The following is a 19,842-nucleotide window of genomic DNA, read 5'->3' as shown; positions in this document are numbered from 1 at the left end:
GTGTATGGTGATTGGCGGATCCTGGGGTTGATACCGAGGCTCGAGGCTAGAGAGTCGAATGGGAAGTCTGAAGTTAGGGCCTGTAGCCAGACCCTGAGTCTGTGAATCTCTGCGAGTCCATTGGGGAAGTTAAAGGCCTAATGCCTAAGAATCTGAGTCCGAGTCCTCTGGAGTATGGAGAATGAAGATGGCCTGTCCTGGGATTGAAGGTCTAGGTAATTGCATGGGCCGGAGGGAGGGACGGTACTTGTTTTATTACTTGTTGTGTACTTTGTCGTTTTGCCAAGCATTACGGGAATGTGTGACGACACTTGCGAGTTGCCCCCAGCCACATGGTCGGGTGCTTTGGCTGTTAACACAAAGCGTGCATTTCACTATGTGCTTTGAAGTACTTGTGATAAATAAACTTGAATCTTGAGATTTTTCCAGGTAACTGGCATAACCAGTGAAGTACTGCAGCACTGAAGCTCTTCATAACAATGGGTCAGTAATTTTGAAGATGAAGTTAAATGTAATATCTCCAAATTTGCAGATGACATAAAACTAAGGGTAATCTAAGAATGAGGCGGATGCAAAGAAATTGTGATTAGATAGTTTAGATGAGTGACATGACAGATGTATATGAGTATGGATACATGCTTGTTCTTCTAAACAAGAGGACAGATTACTATCTGAATGATGACAGATTAAGAAAGGGATTGATTGCTGGGGTGAGGGTGTGATGAGATCCATCTGGATTTTATATGCAGTTTTGGTCTTCATGTCTGAGGAAGTATTAAATCACAAAGACGAGAAAATCTGCAGATGCTGGAAATCCAAAGCAACAGACAAAATGCTGGAGGAACTCAGCAGTTCAGACAGCATCTATGGAAAAGAGTAGACAGTTGACATTTCGGGCCGAGACCCTCCATCAGGACTGGGAGCGGGGGGAGATGCCTGAATTAAATGGTGGGGGAGGGGAAAGAGGCTGGCAGGGAAGTGATTGGTGAAGCCAGCTGGGCGGGAAAGGTCAAGGGCTGGAGAAGAAAGTATCTGATAGGACAAGCGAGTGGACAATAGGAGAAAAGGAAAGAGGACGGAACCCAAGGGGATGTAATATGCAGGTGAGAAGAAGTGAAAGGTCAGAGTGGGGAATGGAGGGTGGGGGAGAAATTTTGCTCACCAGAAGAAGAAATCGATATTCATACCATCAGGTTGGAGAGTATGTAGACAAAATATAAGGTGTTGCTCCTCCACCCTGAGGGTGGTCTCATCTTGGCAGAACTAGTCCTCACCCAAAACAATTTTTCCTTCAGCTCCTCCCACTTTCTCCAAACCCAAGGGATAGCCATGGGCACTTGCATGGGCCCAACCTGTACCTGCCTTTTTTATGGCTATGTAGAAAGTCTATATTAGAAACTTTGCCCAGGTATACTCCCTAACTCTTCCTCCAGTACATTGACGACTGTATTGGTGCTGCTTCACGCATCCATGTTGAGTTTGCCTCTAACTCTAACCTGCCCTAAAATTTACTTGGACCATCTCTGACACCTCCCTCCCTTTTCTTGATCTCTCTGTCTCCATCTCTGGGGACAAACTACAATCAACATTTTTTGTAGACCTACTGATTCCCATAGTAAACTTGACTATACCTTTTCCCACCCTATCTCCTGTAAAAATGCTATTCCCTTTTCTCAGTTTCTTTGCCTCTGCCACATTTGTTCCCAGCACACAGCTTTCCAGTCCAAGTCATCAGAGATGTCCTCCTCCTTTAAAGAACAGGGTTTCCCTCCCTCTACTATTGATGCCCCCCTCACCCCCATCTCCATTTCCTATACGTCTGAGCTCACCCTATCTTCCTGTCATCATGATAGTGATTGAGTCCCTCTTTTCCTTACCTACCACCCCTTGAGTCTCCGCAACTTCCGCCATCTCCAAAGGGACCCTACCACTGAATATATCTTTAGCTACCCCCTCCCCCAGCTTTCTGCGGGGATTTCTCCCTCTGGGGTTCCCTTGTCCATTCGTCCCTCCACACTAATCCCCTCCGGGCACTTATCTCTGCAAGCAACCTAGTGCCCCATCTATCCATACATCTCCTCCTTCACCTCTATTCAGGACCCCAAACAGTCTTTTCAGTTGAGGAAACAATTCACCTGTAAATCTGCTGGGGTCATCTATTGTGTCTGGTTCTCCCGATGCAGCATCCTCTACAATTGTGAGACCCATTGTAATTTGGGGGACCGCTTCATCGTGCACCTCCACTCCATGTGCCAAAAGTTGAACCTCCCAGTGGCCAAACATTTTAATTCTGATTCCAATTCCCATTCCCAGTCAATCCGTGGCCTCCTCTTGTGCCAAAATGAGACCATGCTCAAGGTGGAGGAGCAACACATTATATTCTGTCTGCATACCTTTCAACCAGAATATCAATTTCTCCTTCCGGTGAATTTCACCTCTCTTGCTCTATTCCCCACTCTAAACTTTTACTTCTTCTCGTCTGCCTATTACATCCCCCTGGGTCCCCTCCTCCTTCCCTTTCTATGGTCTGCTCTTCCATCCGATCAGATCCTTTCTTCTCCAGCCCTTGAACTTTCCCACCCACCTGGCCTCACCTATCAGCTTCCAGCCAGCCTCTTTCCCTTCCCCCCATAGTTTAATTCAGTTGTCTCCCCCTTCCCTCTCATTCCTGAAGAAGGGACTCAGCCTGAAACATTGGCTGTTTAATCTTTTCCATTGATGTTGTCCGCCCTGTTGAGTTTCTCCAGCATTTTATGTGCGTTTCTGAGGAAGTATGTTCTTGTCACAGGAGGAGTTCAAGGAGTTTACTATACTAATTCCTAGAGCAGCAGAATGGCTGTATAGGAAATGATAAGGCCAATTAGCCCTATGCCTACTAGATTTTAGAAGAATGAGATGAGATCTCATAGACACCCATGTAACTCTAACAGTTCTTGACCAACTATATACAGAAAATATGTTCCCAATAGCCAGAGACACTCGGACCAGGGGTTACAGCTTTGAGATGTAGGATCTGGTATTTACAGTCATGAATTATAGAGAAACTGTCAGGATACTGGAGCAGGGATCCAATCACAGACCCAGTGCTGTGCACACAATGATATTAATTGAGTAACAAATCCCAAGGTGCAAAAAAAGTCGGTGTCAAAGTACAGGCAGAGATCAAAACATTCAGAGAAATCCAAAAACCAGAAGTGGGAAATAGGCAAAGTCAATATTCAGACAGGCAGAGTACAGATACAAATGCTGGAAAGGGTCAGGAAAATTCACTGGCACAATCTGGCAACAAACAGGTGAAAACACAGGACTGAAATACACTGAGCAATAAACATAGAGGCAGATGATAGGTGGAGCACAATGCAACAAAGGTGACAGCAATACAGGTAATAATGAGAAACAGTTGAGAGACGGAGTACTCAGTAATACAGGGGCTGGAGCAGGGACAGGAGCACATGGCAATACAAAACCACAGACTGACAGCTAGGGGGAAACACACAAAAAGACAAGAGTTCAACTGGAGGTACTGACAGAAACAATGCACAAATACAAGTCTTTCAACCATGCTGACTGTCAACTCTCCAATTATGTAATCCTATTTTATTCTCCTCACCGTCTCAATAACTCCTCTTGGATTTTACCATTTACCTACATTCCAGGAGCAATTTAAATTGACAAATAAACCTACCACTGTGCACATCCTTGAGGTTTAGCAGGAATCTGGAGCACCATAGGGTCACAGGGAGAGCATGCCAACTTCACATGGACAGCACCCCAGGCAACAATTAAAATTAAGCCGGGGCAACAAACACACAATGCTGGAGGAACTCAGCAAGTCAGGCAACATCTACAGAAATGAATAAACAGTCGACATTTCAGGCCAAGACTCTTCTTCCAGACTGAACACGAAGTGGGAAGACGCCAGAATAATGTCTATGGTGCTGTGAGGCACCTGCTCTATCCAACACTTTAGAACCGCGATGAGGAGAAATTTCTTTAGTGAAAGGGTGATGGACCTGTGAGGTTCTCTAGAACAAAATGGAATGGAGGCTAAGTCATTTAAGTATATTCAATAAAAGGAGAATATTTCTTCATGCTAAAGGATTGAAGAGAACTGGGACAAATGAAGGGTCTCTGCCCAAAACATTTGACTGTCCACTTCCCTCTACAGATGCTGCCAAACCCAATGATTTACTCCAGTAATTTGTGATCCAGCACCTTCAGTTTCTTGTGTTCCCTGTGTAATATTGATGTATATCAGTAGATGGTGCAAGTGGCAAACCCAAGTCAGCAATTCCAGACTTGCCGAAGTAACCAGCAGATAAACAGCATGACTAAGACGTACACTAAATGTGTATATATCAATAATTATGTCCACTTTCTGGGACAAAAAATTTCACAACTCCATCCCAGCACACTAAGCCTATCTTTCTTTACTGTGAAACATTAGAGTTAACATTGATTTTAAAAAAACCCATCATTTGTAGTTTGAAGGAGTTTATGGGTATGAATTGCCGTTAGCTTGTTTCCCTCCCTAAAACCCATTGGTCCAATATACGGTAGCTAAGGATTGGCAATGGCAAAGCAACTGCAGAAAATTGTAAACACAGGCAATTCAAAATTTTAGTACAATGTTCTATGTTAATTTCTCTTCCAATGTGTTTGAAAATTAGCTGATGTAAGTGACGCTGATAAATTATATTCCCAACAGTTTATGAATAATAAATGGATTTCCACATCAAAAGAAATCGTGGTGTTCCGTAAAGCTTTGCTAAATCCAGTAACAGCCCAACAATTTCAACAGTTTGTGTCATTCAAAGGAGAATTAATGGAGAATAATGTTCTTTTCTGGCTTGAGGTTCAAAAATATAAGGTAAATAAGTAAATACAGTACAGTGATACAAAATCTAAACCTGTACTTTTCTTGTGAATTATTTGTGTAACCTTATATATGATTATGGTTCATTGGAACACATCAGTTAATTGGCGCAGCCACATATTTGGGACAACGTTTAAAGCATAAAATCACGTTTTGGCTATATTATATTAATCATGTAGACTGTCTGGTATAGGTTTCTTTAGAAGCTAACTCTGTTAATAAATTTTCTATTATTTCTCTTCTTGGATCCTCACTTCCTTTATTTGTAAGTAGACTAACTGATAATTTAATAGTTAAACATACTCTGAGGATCTGGATACAATTTAGAAAACTTTTTGGTTTATTGAGATTTTCCCTTTCAAGTCCCACTTATTCTAATTTTTTTAAACCCTCCCTGACTGATTTAGTTTTTAAAGAATGGGTCAGGTTGGGTATTAAATGTTTTTGGGATCTGTTTGTTGGAGGAAAACTTTTTTAATTTGAGCAATTATCAGCTAAGTATAGCTTACCCAAAACTCACTTTTTTAGATATCTACAAGTCAGAGAGTTTCTAAGATCTCAATTATGTACATTTCCTATAAGCTCAGATAAGAACTTACTAGATGTAATTTTTAATTTGACACGTTTTCATAATGGTTCAATATCTAATATTTATGGTATGTTACTGAAGACGAGGAATGTTCCTTTAGACAAAATTAAGAATCTCTAGGAACAAGATTTACAGACATCAATATCTGAGGAAACTTGGAATGAAATTTTTAAACTGGTTAATACTTCATCGCTATGTGCTCGCCATTCCCTCATACAATTTAAGGTGGTACATAGAGTCCATATGACTAAAGATAAGCTATCTCGTTTTTATTCGGATATACCTCCCTACTGTGACAGATGTAATAATGGAGAAACTTCATTAATTCATATGTTTTGGACTTGTCCGAATCTTGAAAAATATTGGAAGGAAGTTTTTCAAACTTTCTCTTTACTTTTCAAAGTCAATTTTAAGCCTAATCCTCTGACAGCCCTATTCGGTATTGTTGCAGGACAAGATATCAAGCTGAAGACATCTGATTTACATATTTTGGCCTTTAGTTCTCTTAAAGCTAGGAGGGTGCTTTTGTCTAAATGGAAAGATGTTTTTCCTCCTACTCATGCCCAATGCTTATGCGACGTTATGTCACACTTAGATTTAGGGAAGATTCGTTGTTCAATTTCTGAATCACATCAAGACTTTCAAACATTGTGGGGACTTTTTCTGAATTATTTTCAAAACCTTCAATTTGTTGTTTAAATTCAGGTGTTGGCTATTATTAATTTTTATTATATGAGAAGGTACTTTACCTTTTTTTCTCTCCTTAGTAAACAGCTTCAGTCTTGGTGGGGGTTAGACGCTTTTTTTGTAATAAATTAGTATATTTCAATATAACTTTTGATTAACTTACATGAATACAGGGTAATGATACTGTTGTTATGAATAGATATAATGTAATTGATAGTTTTTAAATCTTTTTTGACCTTTCATATATACTTTCTTGTACTCTGTATTCTTCTATGTAAAAACTAATAAAAATATTGGAAAGAAAGCATAAAATCTAATTGAGAACATGGCCGGGATTCCACTTGTTTATTTGGGACACTATGCCATTTAATTAGAAAAGGAGACTGTTGCCAAACAGTTCCTATCTACTGTCAGTCACATGGAGTTGTGCGGCCATTAGACACTATTGCCATGCTTATAGTGAACAATTTTTAAATAGTGTCAGAAGTGTGTGTTTGAGTTCAAAAAGCAGTGATTTTTGTCTGTAATTGTTGGCAAGAACTAAGCAGTAAGACAATTCGGAACCGTTTTGCTCACTGCAGTTTCAAACATTCAGGCTTGGAAATGCCAGAATGGATGTGAGTGAAAATGAAGTGATTTCACTACTTTAAAAAGTTAGGAACTATGAAGAATTTGAGGGCATCAACAATCATCTTAAATGTTAAAATGGAAATGAAGATTTGGAGGATGCAATCGTCTATACAGGTTTCCCCCGCCATCCGAAGGTAGAGCATTCCTATGAAACAGTTCGTAAGCCGGAATGCCATAAAGCAAAGAAGCAATTACTATTTATTTATATGGGAAAATTTTGTGAGCGTTCGCAGACCCAAAAATAACCTGCCAAATCATGCCAAATAACACATAAAACCTAAAATAACAGTAACATATAGTAAAAGCAGGAATGATATGATAAATACACAGCCTATATAAAGTAGAAATACTTTTCCATAATCATTGCTGGCGCTGTTCGCCATAGCAAAAATCTCACGCAAGCACTCTCGGCAGAAAATCTCATGCAAGGCTGTTGGCAAAAACACTCTTTCCAGTAACCTTTAAGCTATGAAGCTGCCAACTCATACCAAATAACACGTAAAAATACATAGCCTATATAAAGTAGAAATAATGTATGTACCGTGTAGTATCACTTACTGGAATTGGAACAGCGCTGAGCACACTGATGATGATGTGTTAGGCTGAGTCGTCGCACGTTGGGGTGGTGCAGTGGCCCCCACCCTCCGGGCAGCGACCGATACTGATCTGCGAAGCATGCAGGGGTACAGCAGTAGCCATGAGGCACACAACACATCTTTAAGAAAAAAGCTGAAATAAACATGGTAGTTAATTAGGTGCTGCCTGGCACGTACATGTCGGCCCAGGTCAGAGGCGATGCAATCAGCAATCACCTCTGATCTGGGCTGACAATTACGTGCTGGGCGGCACCTAATTAATTAGCATGTTTATTTCAGCTTTTTTCTTAAAAATGTGCTTTGTGCCTCCTGGCTACCGCTGCATTCTCCGCGAATCGGTATCTGTCCGCAGCCTGGGGGTTGGGGTGGCGGGACACTGAGGTGTCGTCTGTTTCCATTAGGGCAGGCAGGTCATCGTCTTCTATGTCTGCCTGCCTCGATGTCAAAGGTTGAGTTTCGTCGTCTGCTGTGGCTGATGTGAAGGCTTGCTTGACTGCTGAGCCTCGCGCATTTTTCTATCATACAGATCTTTGTAAGCACTCAAACCATCTTGCAAATACTGTATGCCCTAAACTGACGTACCCTTTCAAAATTAAAGTCGTACTTTATCATTGCAGTGAAAATCTCACACAGTTGCTTCACATTCAGTTCCTGGACATCTTCACCTTCGGTCCATTTGCTACTGTATTTGGTTTCAATTGTTATCCTTTCCTGTTCCAATTGCATCAGCTCTTCATCAATCAGTTTTTCGTCATGGGATGCCAAAACCTCTTCAACATTATCTTCGTCAACTTCCACAAGCCAAACTCACTTTGTCTTTACTTTGTACACCACGATCAAAATGCTTAATTATATCTAGTCTTACGCTAAGTGTAACACCCTTACGAGCTCTTTTAGGCTTTTCCGATACTTTAGAACTCATCTTGCTAACGGATGCTCACAGGCATGTGTTTAAGCAATGCCAGCGATAATGCCGTTCCGAATCCGGGGGAAAGCAGCTGCTTGGGGCGCGCACTGCCTTTCTTCATAACATTGAAAACACCTTCTGTTAGTGAAAACAGGTAACTAATGTAGGTTTTTCGTAACAGTGAGGTTTCGTAAAGCGAACGTTCGAAAAGCGGGGTACACCTGCAGCATTATATGAAGGCAGTCAATTATCTACATTGGTGTCAGCACTGATTTTGTTCATTTACACTCAATCAAAAGAACACAACAGGTGCACAGGATGAATTCCTCATTGTTAACTATTGGGAACCAATGCACAGTTTTATAGTATCGTGGTAGTATTGGTAGTTTTCTACTTTGCTCTGTATTTCATTTAAATATATAAATCGTTACTTTGTTAAATGGTAGTTTATCTTTTTTTTATACCTTTTCAGCAATTTTCATTAATCTTTGGCTAATTGGGCCATATATATTGATTCCAATGTATCCCAATTAATTGGAATCGACTGTATAGCAGAATTGCATGTATGCTTAAAAATATAAGCATTGTGTGCATGTGTGTGAGAACACCGTTTTCTGTAGCTTCAGTGACACAGAGAAAGTAACGACTTTTCACCTTTCTTGTTCCCTCAGGACATGTGCCATTCTAAAGCAACTGATGAAAGCATTCAGAATAAGATCAAATCCATCATTAATTGTTTCATCAATTCCAACGTCATGCCACCTTTGCAGATTGATATTTCACAAGAGTGTGCAGATAAGATTGTAAATGACATGGAAAATCAGGGAATATATATCTTCAGAGAAGCACAGGTATATGAAAATAAATGCAAAATAGCTTAATAAGATTTCCAAGTAGAACGTTCCAGTGAGGAGCCTCATGAAAATGGTTGGAATGGGTTTAAAAATTGTTAGGGGTTGGGGACGAGTATACAGCAATAGAAACAAAGCAGCAGGGTGAACGAGATTGTATGAAAGAGTATTAGATGGCAAAACATGGAGAGGGACTAATAAAATGAGCTTAGTCTACATATGTGTAAACACAGTTGTGCTAAAAGTTATTGTTGACATGTAAGTTGCAAACCAGCCTCATAGGATTGGGATGTAACAATGATACTGAAACATGACTCAACTAGACATTCAGTGTTCCAGGCCACAGAGGGGACACAGCAAAAGGAAATAAGATGCTAGTGCTGATGTGGAATATTTTACTGAGCTGGAAGGGAAGTAGGTCATTGAGAGGTCAAAGGCAGATATACGTGAGGCCTCCATCGGGCAGGGTCCACTATAGATGTTGTGTCCTAGCTGTCTAGATACACAAGCCTGAGCAGTACAATATGGAGAGCAAGCTGTTGCCCATGTGGCAAACTTCCCTTCTGCATCTGATGAACCCAAAGGAATGGCAGAGCCGATACAGTTTGGCACCACAGCAGTTGCCTATCAGCTTTGAACTCAGTGTAGGAGTACCTTAGGGGCTCCAGCTCTGGATTTTTCAGGGTTTATTCCTGAAGCCTTCCACGTGAATAGGTATAGCCACAAGGCAGCAGAGGTTTGACTTTAGAGTTTTCCTTCTCCCAGATGAGCTGCCAAGTGACTGGTTTTAAGGCACCAGTCATCTGTCTTTGCCCCTTCTCCTGGCAGTAGAAATGATTCTGCCGGGCTTGGTAGCTAAGTCACACATGAAGGCCAGGAGCTTGGCTTTGTTGTCAGAGTCTATTTGAAGTGCATGCCATTGGGAACATTTAATAGGTAGTGGGAGCTTGTTTTCCCCGCATCCCCACCCCCCCCCCACATCAACTGCAGCTATAATAGAGTAAATAGCAAAGATGGTGAGGGCTTTCTGACGCAAACATGAGGAAATCTGCAGATGCTGGAAATTCAAGCAACACACACATAATGCTGGTAGAACGCAGCAGGCCAGACAGCATCCAAAGGAAAAAGCACAGCTGACATTTCGGGCCGAGACCCTTCATCAGGACTTACAAAGAAGAGATAGTAAGAGATTTGAAAGTGGGAGGGTGATGGGGAGATCTGAAATGATAGGGGAAGACAGGAGGGGGAGGGATAGAGCTAAGAGCTGGAAAGTTGATTGGAAAAAGGAATACAAGTCTGGAGAAGGGAGAAGATCATGGGGCAGGAGGCCGAGGGAGAAAGAAAGGGGGAGGGGAGCACTAGAGGAAGATGGAGGGCAGGCAAGGAGTTATTGTGAGAGGGACAGAGAGAGAAAAAAGGGAATGAATGAATGAATGAATGAATGAATGAATGAATGAATAAATAAATAAATAAATAAATAAATAAATAAATAAATAAGGGATGGGGTAAGAACGGGAGGAGGGGCATTAACGGAAGTTCAAGAAGGTGTAGTTCCTCACCCCACTGCCTTATTTTCATCATGGATGTCCAGGCCCTATATACCTCCATCCCCCACCAGGAAGGTCTCAAAGCTCTCTGCTTCTTTTTGGATTCCAGACCTAACCAGTTCCCCTCTACCACCACTCTCTTCTGTCTAGCAGAATTAGTCCTTACTCTTAATAATTTCTCCTTTGCTTCCTCCCACTTCCTCCAAACTGAAGGTGTAGCCATGGGCACCCGTATGGGTCCCAGCTATGTCTGCCTTTTTGTTGGCTTTGTGGAACAGTCCATGTTCCAAGCCTATACTGGTATCCGTCCCCCACTTTTCCTTCGCCACATTGACGACTGCATTGGCGCTGCTTCCTGCATGCATGCTGAGCTCGTTGACTTCATTAACTTTGCCTCCAACTTTCACCCTGCCCTCAAATTTACCTGGTCCACTTCCGACACCTCCCTCCCCTTTCCTGATCTTTCTGTCTCTGTCTCTGGAGACAGCGTATCTACTGATGTCTACTATAAGCCTACGGACTCTCACAGCTACCTGGACTATTCCTCTTCCCATCCTGTCTCTTGCAAAAATGCCATCCCCTTCTTACAATTCCTCCGTCTCCGCCGCATCTGCTCTCAGGACGAGGCCTTTCATTCCAGGACAAAGGAGATGTCTTCCTTTTTTAAAGAAAGGGGCTTCTCTTCCTCCACTATCAACTCTGCTCTCAAACGCATCTCTCCCATTTCACGCACATCTGCTCTCAGCCCATCCTCCCGACACCCCACTAGGGATAGGGTTCCCCTTGTCCTCACCTACCACCCCACCACCCTCCAGGTTTTATGAAGTGGAATTCACTACCTGAAAGGAAACAAAATCAATCAATTCAATCAAAGATATATTGGGTAAGAACTTGAGAAACATATGCTGAACTATAGAGAAAGAACCCATTTGGTCCAGTAGACTTGGAGGTTCTTCTGTACCATATTAACATTCTGAGTTACTTTGCAAGAACTGTGGATATTACTCATAAAAGTTATTGCTTAATTAATGATGGGAATCACCCACTGTACCTGTAGCAGTCTATGGAGCAGATCCCATTTGAGAGGACACTGGAGTCATCTCAAATGCACAGAAGAGGAGTAGAAAAAAAGCACTGAGGAAATGTCTAGAAAAAAGATAGATTTGGGATAGATAGAAGGCAACTGTTCATGTTAAGAGAAAGTTAAAGGACAGCAGATTTGGAGCAAAAGGCAGAAAAAGAATGACAGAGATAGAGCAGGGAAATAGTTCCAACCAGTTCGGTCTCGTAGACTTGGAGGTTCTTCTGTGCCATATTAACATCCTGCGTTACTTAGCAAGAACTATAGATATTATTCATGAGAGCTTTTCTAAACAGAAAAGAGATCTGAATGAGGAAGTTTCTTATAGTGGGGGAGCCTAGGACCATAGGGTACAGCATCAGAATAGAAGGGTGCCCCTTTAGAACAGAGATGAAGAGGAGTTTTGGTTATCAAAGATTATTGGTGATTATTAGTAAATTTGTTGTATATATTTTCTACAAACTCTCTCCATGAGCACCCTGAGGCAGATGAGAACAATTATGAAACAAATCTTGGATATTAACAGTAGCATTTCTCAACAGAAAATATTTCAAGACAGCGCTGATTACAACATTCAAGATGTTTTATTAACATTCAATTTAAAATTTAATATTTTTTATTTTTTTTTAAATTAGGAGCAAAAGACTTAAAATACATTAAAAATTCTGAAAAAAATGGAGTAATGAATGAATAATAACTAAATTGTAATGCAAACCATTCCAAATGATTTCAAAATACATGTAAACACTTCTTAAAAATATCATAATGAGCAAAAAGAATGGAACAAGTAATCCCATCACAGATCTTCTTGACAATGTTTTATATTAACAAGCTCTCACTTAAAGTTTCACATAGCTCTTCCCATTTTCACAAGCCATTGGGAAAATCCATTCTGCATCTCCTCTAATGTGGCGAAACATCCTTTCGCTGGTGCAAAGCAGAAGTATAGGCCAACAATCCCTTTCCAAATTCTGGGTCTTATGCTAAACTCCATGATGTTATGCATTTACCCTGCCTCACCAGCACTCTGATAATCTAACATGCTTGGTAATCTAACAGACTATTAGATATTACTTTACTACCTTCGCACTCGTATTAATTCACTTTTTTCAGATTTTATACAGTATGATAAACACGGGAAAGTCTTCAGATGCTGGAAACCCAAAGCACCAGACACAAAATGCTGGAGGAACTTAGCAGTTGCTGCTCCTCTGCAAAGCCTCTTCGAAAGATGCCTGCCCTGAAGAAGTTTAAATCTTCTCTTTTGTGGGAGCTAGTGAAACCCTCTGTCAACTGCTCCCCCTCTATGATATCTTTCCCATGCACCTGGCTTCACCTATCACCTTCTAGCTAGCCTCCTTCCCCTTCCCCCACAGTTTTATTCTGGCATCTTTCCCCTTTCTTTTCAGGCCTGAAAATTAATCTTAATTGTTTATTAACTTCCATAGATGCTGCCTAACCTGCCGAGTTCCTCCAGCATTTTGTGTGTGTGTTTTTTACATGATGATAAATTTTCAATGAACCAGGCAAGTTTACAGTGAACATAGGAGTAGGAAGTCCACAAAATAAAAGGAAGCTCATAAGCTAGGGCTTGGCTGAGTGCAAATCCAAAGCCCTGGTGTGTTCAAAGGTGAAAGGATCCAGAGTCCTATGTGCTTGAGAGAATGCAGGACCTGTGTCACTAGAGAGTGGACTATGAGAAACGGAGCCCCAGTACAAGCAAGTTGGATGGTCAGTTCGGATGGGCAACAACATCTCTTTTACAATTGCTATCATAACAGATGCATGACAAGGCTCTGTTCTTAGACCCCTGCTCTACTCTCTTTATACTTGTGTCTGTGAGGCGAAGTACAGTTCCAGTGCCTTTGTTAAGCTTGCTAGCGACAGTGCTGTTGTTGGCCAAATAAAAGGTGGTGATGAATCAGCACGTAAGAGGGAGATTGAAAATCTGGCTGAACGGTGCCACAACAACACCAAAACCAAAGAGCTGATTATTGACTACAGGAGGAGGAAACTGGAGGTTCAGTGCTCATCAGGGAATCAGAGGTGCAGGGGTCAGTAACTTTACATTTCTCAGTGTTATCCCATTTTAAGGATCTGCCCTGGGTCCAGCATTACAAATGAGGCATAGCAGTGCTTCGACTTTCTTAGAAGTTTGCAAAGTTCCGGTATGTCATCTAAAACTTTGACAACCTTCTAAAGATGCATGGTGGAGAGTACACCGATAGGTTGCATCATGGCCAGGTATGGATACACCAACCTGAACAGAGATGTCTACAGGAAGTAATGGATAGAGCCCAGTCCATCATAGGTAAAGCCTTTGCCACCACTGAGCACATCTACAAGGAGCGCTGTCAAAGGAAAACAGCATCCATCATCAATGACCCCCACCACCCAGAACATTCTCTCATCTCACTGCTGCCATCAGGAAGGAGGTACAGGATCCTTAGGTCCCACACCACCAGGTTCAGGAACAGTCATTACCCTTCAACCATCAGAGTCCTGAACTAGAGGGGAGAACTCCACTCACCCTAACACTGAACTGATTTCACAACCTATGGATTCACTTTCAAGGGCTCAACAACTCATGTTCTCACTATTTATTGTTTATTTATTACTAGTGTTTTGTTTTTCTGTTTGTATTTGCACGATTTGTTGCCTTTTGCACATTATATGTTCACCTTAGAGTGTAGTTTTTCATTGATTCTGTTGTGTTTCTTTGTATCGACTGTGAATGCCCGCAAGAAAACAAATCTCAAGCTAATATATGGTGATATATATGTATTTTGATAATAAATTTGAACTTTGAACTTAAGTAATCATTTGCTTTTCTCCAGAATTTAAAAGAAGCAAATGAAAGAAATGTGTATTAATTTTCCACAGGAATTGACTGTCAGTCCCTTGACTGGAGAATCCATAACAGGAATTAGTCATTTAGGAATAAAATGATGAGTCATTTTTCCTATAAGCCTTTCTAGAGATCTGTGGGTATTTAATAGATGTAACTGTACAAAACATTAGTGAGATTGTATTACAGACCACCCAATAGTCAACGAGAATTGGAAGAGCAAATCTGCAGGGAGATAGCAGGCAACTGCAGGGAACATAAAGTTGTGGTGGTAGGGGATTTTAATTTTCCATATATTGATTGGGACTCCCATACTGTTAGGGGTCTAGATGGCTTAGAGTTTGTAAAATGTGTTCAGGAAAGTTTTCTAAATCAATATATAGAGGGACCAACTAGAGGGGATGCAATATTGGATCTCCTGTTAGGAAACAAGTTAGGACAAGTGATAGAAGTCTGTGTAGGGGAGCACTTTGGTTCCAGTGATCATAACACCATTAGTTTCAACTTGATCATGGACAAGGATAGATCTGGTCCTAGGGTTGAGGTTCTTAACTGGAAGAAGGCCAAATTTGAAGAAATGAGAAAGGATCTAAAAAGCGTGGATTGGGACAAGTTGTTCTCTGGCAAGGATGTGATCGGTAGGTGGGAAACCTTCAAAGGAGAAATTTTGAGAGTGCAGAATTTGTATGTTCCTGTCAGGATTAAGGTCAAAGTGAATAGGAATAAGGAACCTTGGTTCTCAAGGGATATTGCAACTCTGATAAAGAAGAAGAGGGAGTTGTATGACATGTATAGGAAGCAGGGAGTAAATAAGGTGCTTGAGGAGTATAAGAAGTGCAAGAAAATACTTAAGAAAGAAATCAGGAGGGCTAAAAGAAGACATGAGGTTGCCTTGGCAGTCAAAGTGAAGGATAATCCAAAGAGCTTTTACAGGTATATTAAGAGCAAAAGGATTGTAAGGGATAAAATTGGTCCTCTTGAAGATCAGAGTGGTCGGCTTTGTGCGGAACCAAAGGAAATGGTGGAGATCTTAAATACGTTTTTTGAGTCTGTATTTACTAAGGAAACTGGCATGAAGTCTATGGAATTGAGGGAAACAAGTAGTGAGATCATGGAAACTATACAAATCGAAAAGGAGGAGGTCCTTACTGTCTTGAGGAAAATTAAAGTGGATAAATCCCCGGGACCAGACAGTGTATTCCCTCGGACCTTGAAGGAGACTTGTGTTGAAATTGCAGGGGCCCTGGCAGAAATATTTAAAATGTCGCTGTCTACAGGTGAGGTGCCAGAGGATTAGAGAGTGGCTCATGTTGTTCCGTTGTTTAAAAAAGGATCAAAAAGTAATCCAGGAAATTATAGGCCAGTAAGTTTAACGTCGGTAGTAGGTAAGTTATTGGAGGGAGTACTAAGAGACAGAATCTACAAGCATTTGGATAGACAGGGACTTCTTAGGGAGAGTCAACATGGCTTTGTGCATGGTAGGTCATGTTTGACCAATCTATTGGAGTTTTTTGAGGAGGTTACCAGGAAAGTGGATGAAGGGAAGGCAGTGGATATTGTCTACATGGACTTCAGTAAGGCCTTTGACAAGGTCCCGCATGGGAGGTTAGTTAGGAAAATTCAGTCGCTAGGTATACATGGAGAGGTGGTAAATTGGATCAGACATTGGCTCAATGGAAGAAGCCAAAGAATGGTAGTAGAGAATTGCTTCTCCGAGTGGAGGCCTGTGACTAGTGTCGTGCCACAGGGATCAGTGCTGGGTCCATTGTTATTTGTCATCTATATCAATGATCTGGATGATAATGTGGGTAAATTGGATCAGCAAATTTGCTGATGATACAAAGATTGAAGGTGTAGTGGACAGCGAGGAAGGTTTTCAGAGCCTGCAGAGGGACTTGGACCAGCTGGAAAAATGGGCTGAAAAATGGCAGATGGAGTTTAATACAGACAAGTGTGAGGTATTGCACATTGGAAGGACAAACCAATGTAGAACATACAGGGTTAATGGTAAGGCACTGAGGAGTGCAGTGGAACAGAGGGATCTGGGAATACAGATACAAAATTCCCTAAAAGTGGCGTCACAGGTAGATAGGGTCGTAAGGAGAGCTTTTGGTACATTGGCCTTTATTAATCAAACTATTGAGTATAAGAGCTGGAATGTTATGAAGAGGTTGTATAAGGCATTGGTGAGGCCGAATCTGGAGTATTGTGTTCAGTTTTGGTCACCAAATTACAGGAAGGATATAAATAAGGTTGAAAGAGTGCAGAGAAAGTTTACAAGGATGTTGCCGGGACTTGAGAAACTCAGATACAGAGAAAGGTTGAATAGGTTAGGACTTTATTCCCTGGAGCGTAGAAGAATGAGGGGAGATTTGATAGAGGTATATAAAATTATGATGGGTATTGATAGAGTGAATGCAAGCAGGCTTTTTCCACTGAGGGAAGGGGAGAAAAAAATCAGAGGACATGGGTTAAGGGTGAAGGGGGAAAAGTTTAAAGGGAACATTAGTGGGGGCTTCTTCACACAGAGAGTGGTGGGAGTATGGAATGAGCTGCCAGATGAGGTGGTAAATGCGGGTTCTTTTTTAACATTTAAGAATAAATTGGACAGATACATGGATGGGAGGTGTATGGAGGGATATGGTCCGTGTGCAGGTCAGTGGTACTAGGCAGAAAATGGTTCAGCACAGCCAAGAAGGGCCAAAGGGCCTGTTTCTGTGCTGTAGTTTCTATGGTTCTATGGTAAAATAAGTTAATTTTGACTTCAGTGCAGTGGTTGTAAGATTTCATATTGAATGGCTCAGTTATGAAGTTCTCTCTTATACTTCCATTGCATAGTTTATGGCTGATTGCAAATAATAGCTGAACATATTTCGAAGGTTGATTTGCTAATCTGGAATTTTGAAATATATGTGCTTCAGTAATCTGAAGGCAGCATAGTGGCAGAGCGTTTAGTGTAATCCTATTGTAGCGGCAGTGATTACTGATTGGAGTTCAATTCCTGCCACCGTCTGTCAGGAGTTTGACCATTCTCCCCGTGACCATGCGGGTTTCCACCAGGTGCTCTGGTTTCCTCCCACATTCCAAAGACATAACGGTTAGGGTTAGTGAGTTGTGGGCATGGTATGTTGCTGCAGGAAGGGTGACAACTCTTGCAGGCTGCCCAGCATGATCCTTACTGATTTGATTTTACACAAGTTTCACTATATGTTTCAATGTAAATGGGATAAATAAAAGTAATCTAGTTTGACTTTTAATCCAGAAATATCTCATGTACAAAAGCATTGATATTTCCTCTACAGATGGCAGTTTTTGATATTCTCTTCAAACTCTGGCCAGACTTTACAAACTTCCGACGGAGTGTTGCTGATGAAGGCAGCCTACAAAACATAGAAAGCAGATTAAGAAACAAGTGAAGGAGAAGAAATTGGAATGAGCTCGCCTGAGGTAAGACATCTGATTTGTGCAATTTAGAATCTTAACTGTAGAACAGAATAACGCAGAATTTGACATTTAACCCACTGAGTCTTTACTGAAAATTCTGAAGAGCAATCTCAAATATTCCATTTCTACTTTTTTCCCCATAATACACACCAGTAATATCAATAGTATAGTGTTGGTTTCCACCATTGCGGCTCAGTTTTCAACCACTTTGTTAGAAATATAGAAACATAGAAAACCTATAGCACAATACAGGCCCTTTGGCTCACAAAGTTGTGCCGAACATGTCCCTACCTTAGAAATTACTAGGCTTATCTACAGCCCTCTATTTTTCTAAGCTCCATGTACCTATCCAAAAGTCTCTTAAAAGACCCTATCGTATCCGCCTCCACCACCATTGCCGGCAGCCCATTCCACGTACTCACCACTCTCTGCGTAAAAAACTTACCCCTGACATCTCCTCTGTACCTACTCCCCAGCACCTTAAACCTGTGTCCTCTTGTGGCAACCATTTCAGCCCTGGGAAAAAGCCTCTGACGATCCACATGATCAATGCCTCTCATCATCTTATACACCTCTATCAGGTCACCTCACATCCTCTGTTGCTCCAAGGAGAAAAGACCGAGTTCACTCAACCTATTCTCATAAGGCATGCTCCCCAATCCTGGCAACATCCTTGTAAATCTCCTCTGCACCCTTTCTATGGTTTCCACATCCTTCCTGTAGTGAGGTGACTAGAACTGAGCACAGTACTCCAAGTGGGGTCTGGCCAGGGTCCTATATAGCTGCCCCTAAATTCAATTCCATGATTGATGAAGGCCAATACACCATACGCCTTCTTAACCACAGCGTCAACCTGTGCAGCTGCTTTGAGCGTCCTTTGGACTTGGACCCCAAGATCTCTCTGATCCTCTACACTGCCAAGAGTCTGCCAAGAATATAGAATACTATATTCTGCCATCACATTTGACCTACCAAAATGAACCACTTCAGACTTACCTGGGTTGAACTCCATCTGCCACTTCTCAGCCCAGTTTTGCATCCTATCAATGTCCCGCTGTAACCTCTGACAGCCCTCCGCACTATCCACAAGACCCCCAACCTTTGTGTCATCAGCAAACTTACTAACCATTCCTTCCACTTCCTCATCCACGTCATGTACAAAAATCATGAAGAGTAAGGGTCCCAGAACAGATCCATGAGGCACTCCACTGGTGACCGACCTCCATGCAGAATATGACCCATCTACAACTACTCTTTGCCTTCTATGGGTAAGCCAGTTCTGGATCCACAAAGCAATGTCCCCTTGGATCTTATGCCTCCTTACTTTCTCAATAAGTCCTTGCATGGAGTACCTTATCAAATGCCTTGCTGAAATCCATATACACAACATCTACTGCTCTTCCTTCATCAATGTGTTTAGTCACATTCTCTACTCCCTTTCTTGAATAACAGAACAATATCCGCAACCCTCCAATCCTCCGGAACCTTTCCCGTCCCCGTTGATGATGCAAAGATCATCGCCAGAGGCTCAGCAATCTCCTCTTTCGCCTCCCATGGTAGCCTGGGGTACATCTCATCCAGTCCCGGCGACTTATCCAACTTGATGCTTTCCAAAAGGTCCAGCACATCCTCTTTCTTAATATCTACATGCTCAAGCTTTTCAGTCTGCTGCAAGTCATCCCTACAATCCCTAAGATCCTTTTCCACAGTGAGGGGATCCAGGAGTGCCTCTATTAACTGTTTGAGAGAGAAAGAGAGAGTTATTTATCATCGATGGTTTGTTTTG

At 41.6% G+C, this 19,842-nt stretch overlaps 1 protein-coding gene across 1 annotated transcript in view; it reads left to right on the top strand.

Annotated features, from left to right (window-relative positions):
• The window catches only part of LOC134342710 (regulator of G-protein signaling 22-like), a 184,412-nt gene extending 166,384 nt beyond the window's left edge, over positions 1-18,028 (top strand). The window contains exons 21-24 of the mRNA XM_063041199.1: positions 3,193-3,210; positions 4,709-4,870; positions 8,957-9,136; positions 17,915-18,028. Of these exons, the coding sequence (XP_062897269.1) occupies positions 3,193-3,210; positions 4,709-4,870; positions 8,957-9,136; positions 17,915-18,028 (474 nt within the window). The remainder of the gene's footprint in view (positions 1-3,192; positions 3,211-4,708; positions 4,871-8,956; positions 9,137-17,914) is intronic.
• Positions 18,029-19,842: the final 1,814 nt, after the last annotated feature.

Source organism: Mobula hypostoma, chromosome 1, assembly GCF_963921235.1.
Source record: "Mobula hypostoma chromosome 1, sMobHyp1.1, whole genome shotgun sequence".
Lineage (NCBI taxonomy): Eukaryota > Metazoa > Chordata > Chondrichthyes > Myliobatiformes > Myliobatidae > Mobula > Mobula hypostoma.
Note: the sequence above shows the minus strand (reverse complement) of the source record. Positions and strands in the feature narration are given on the sequence as shown.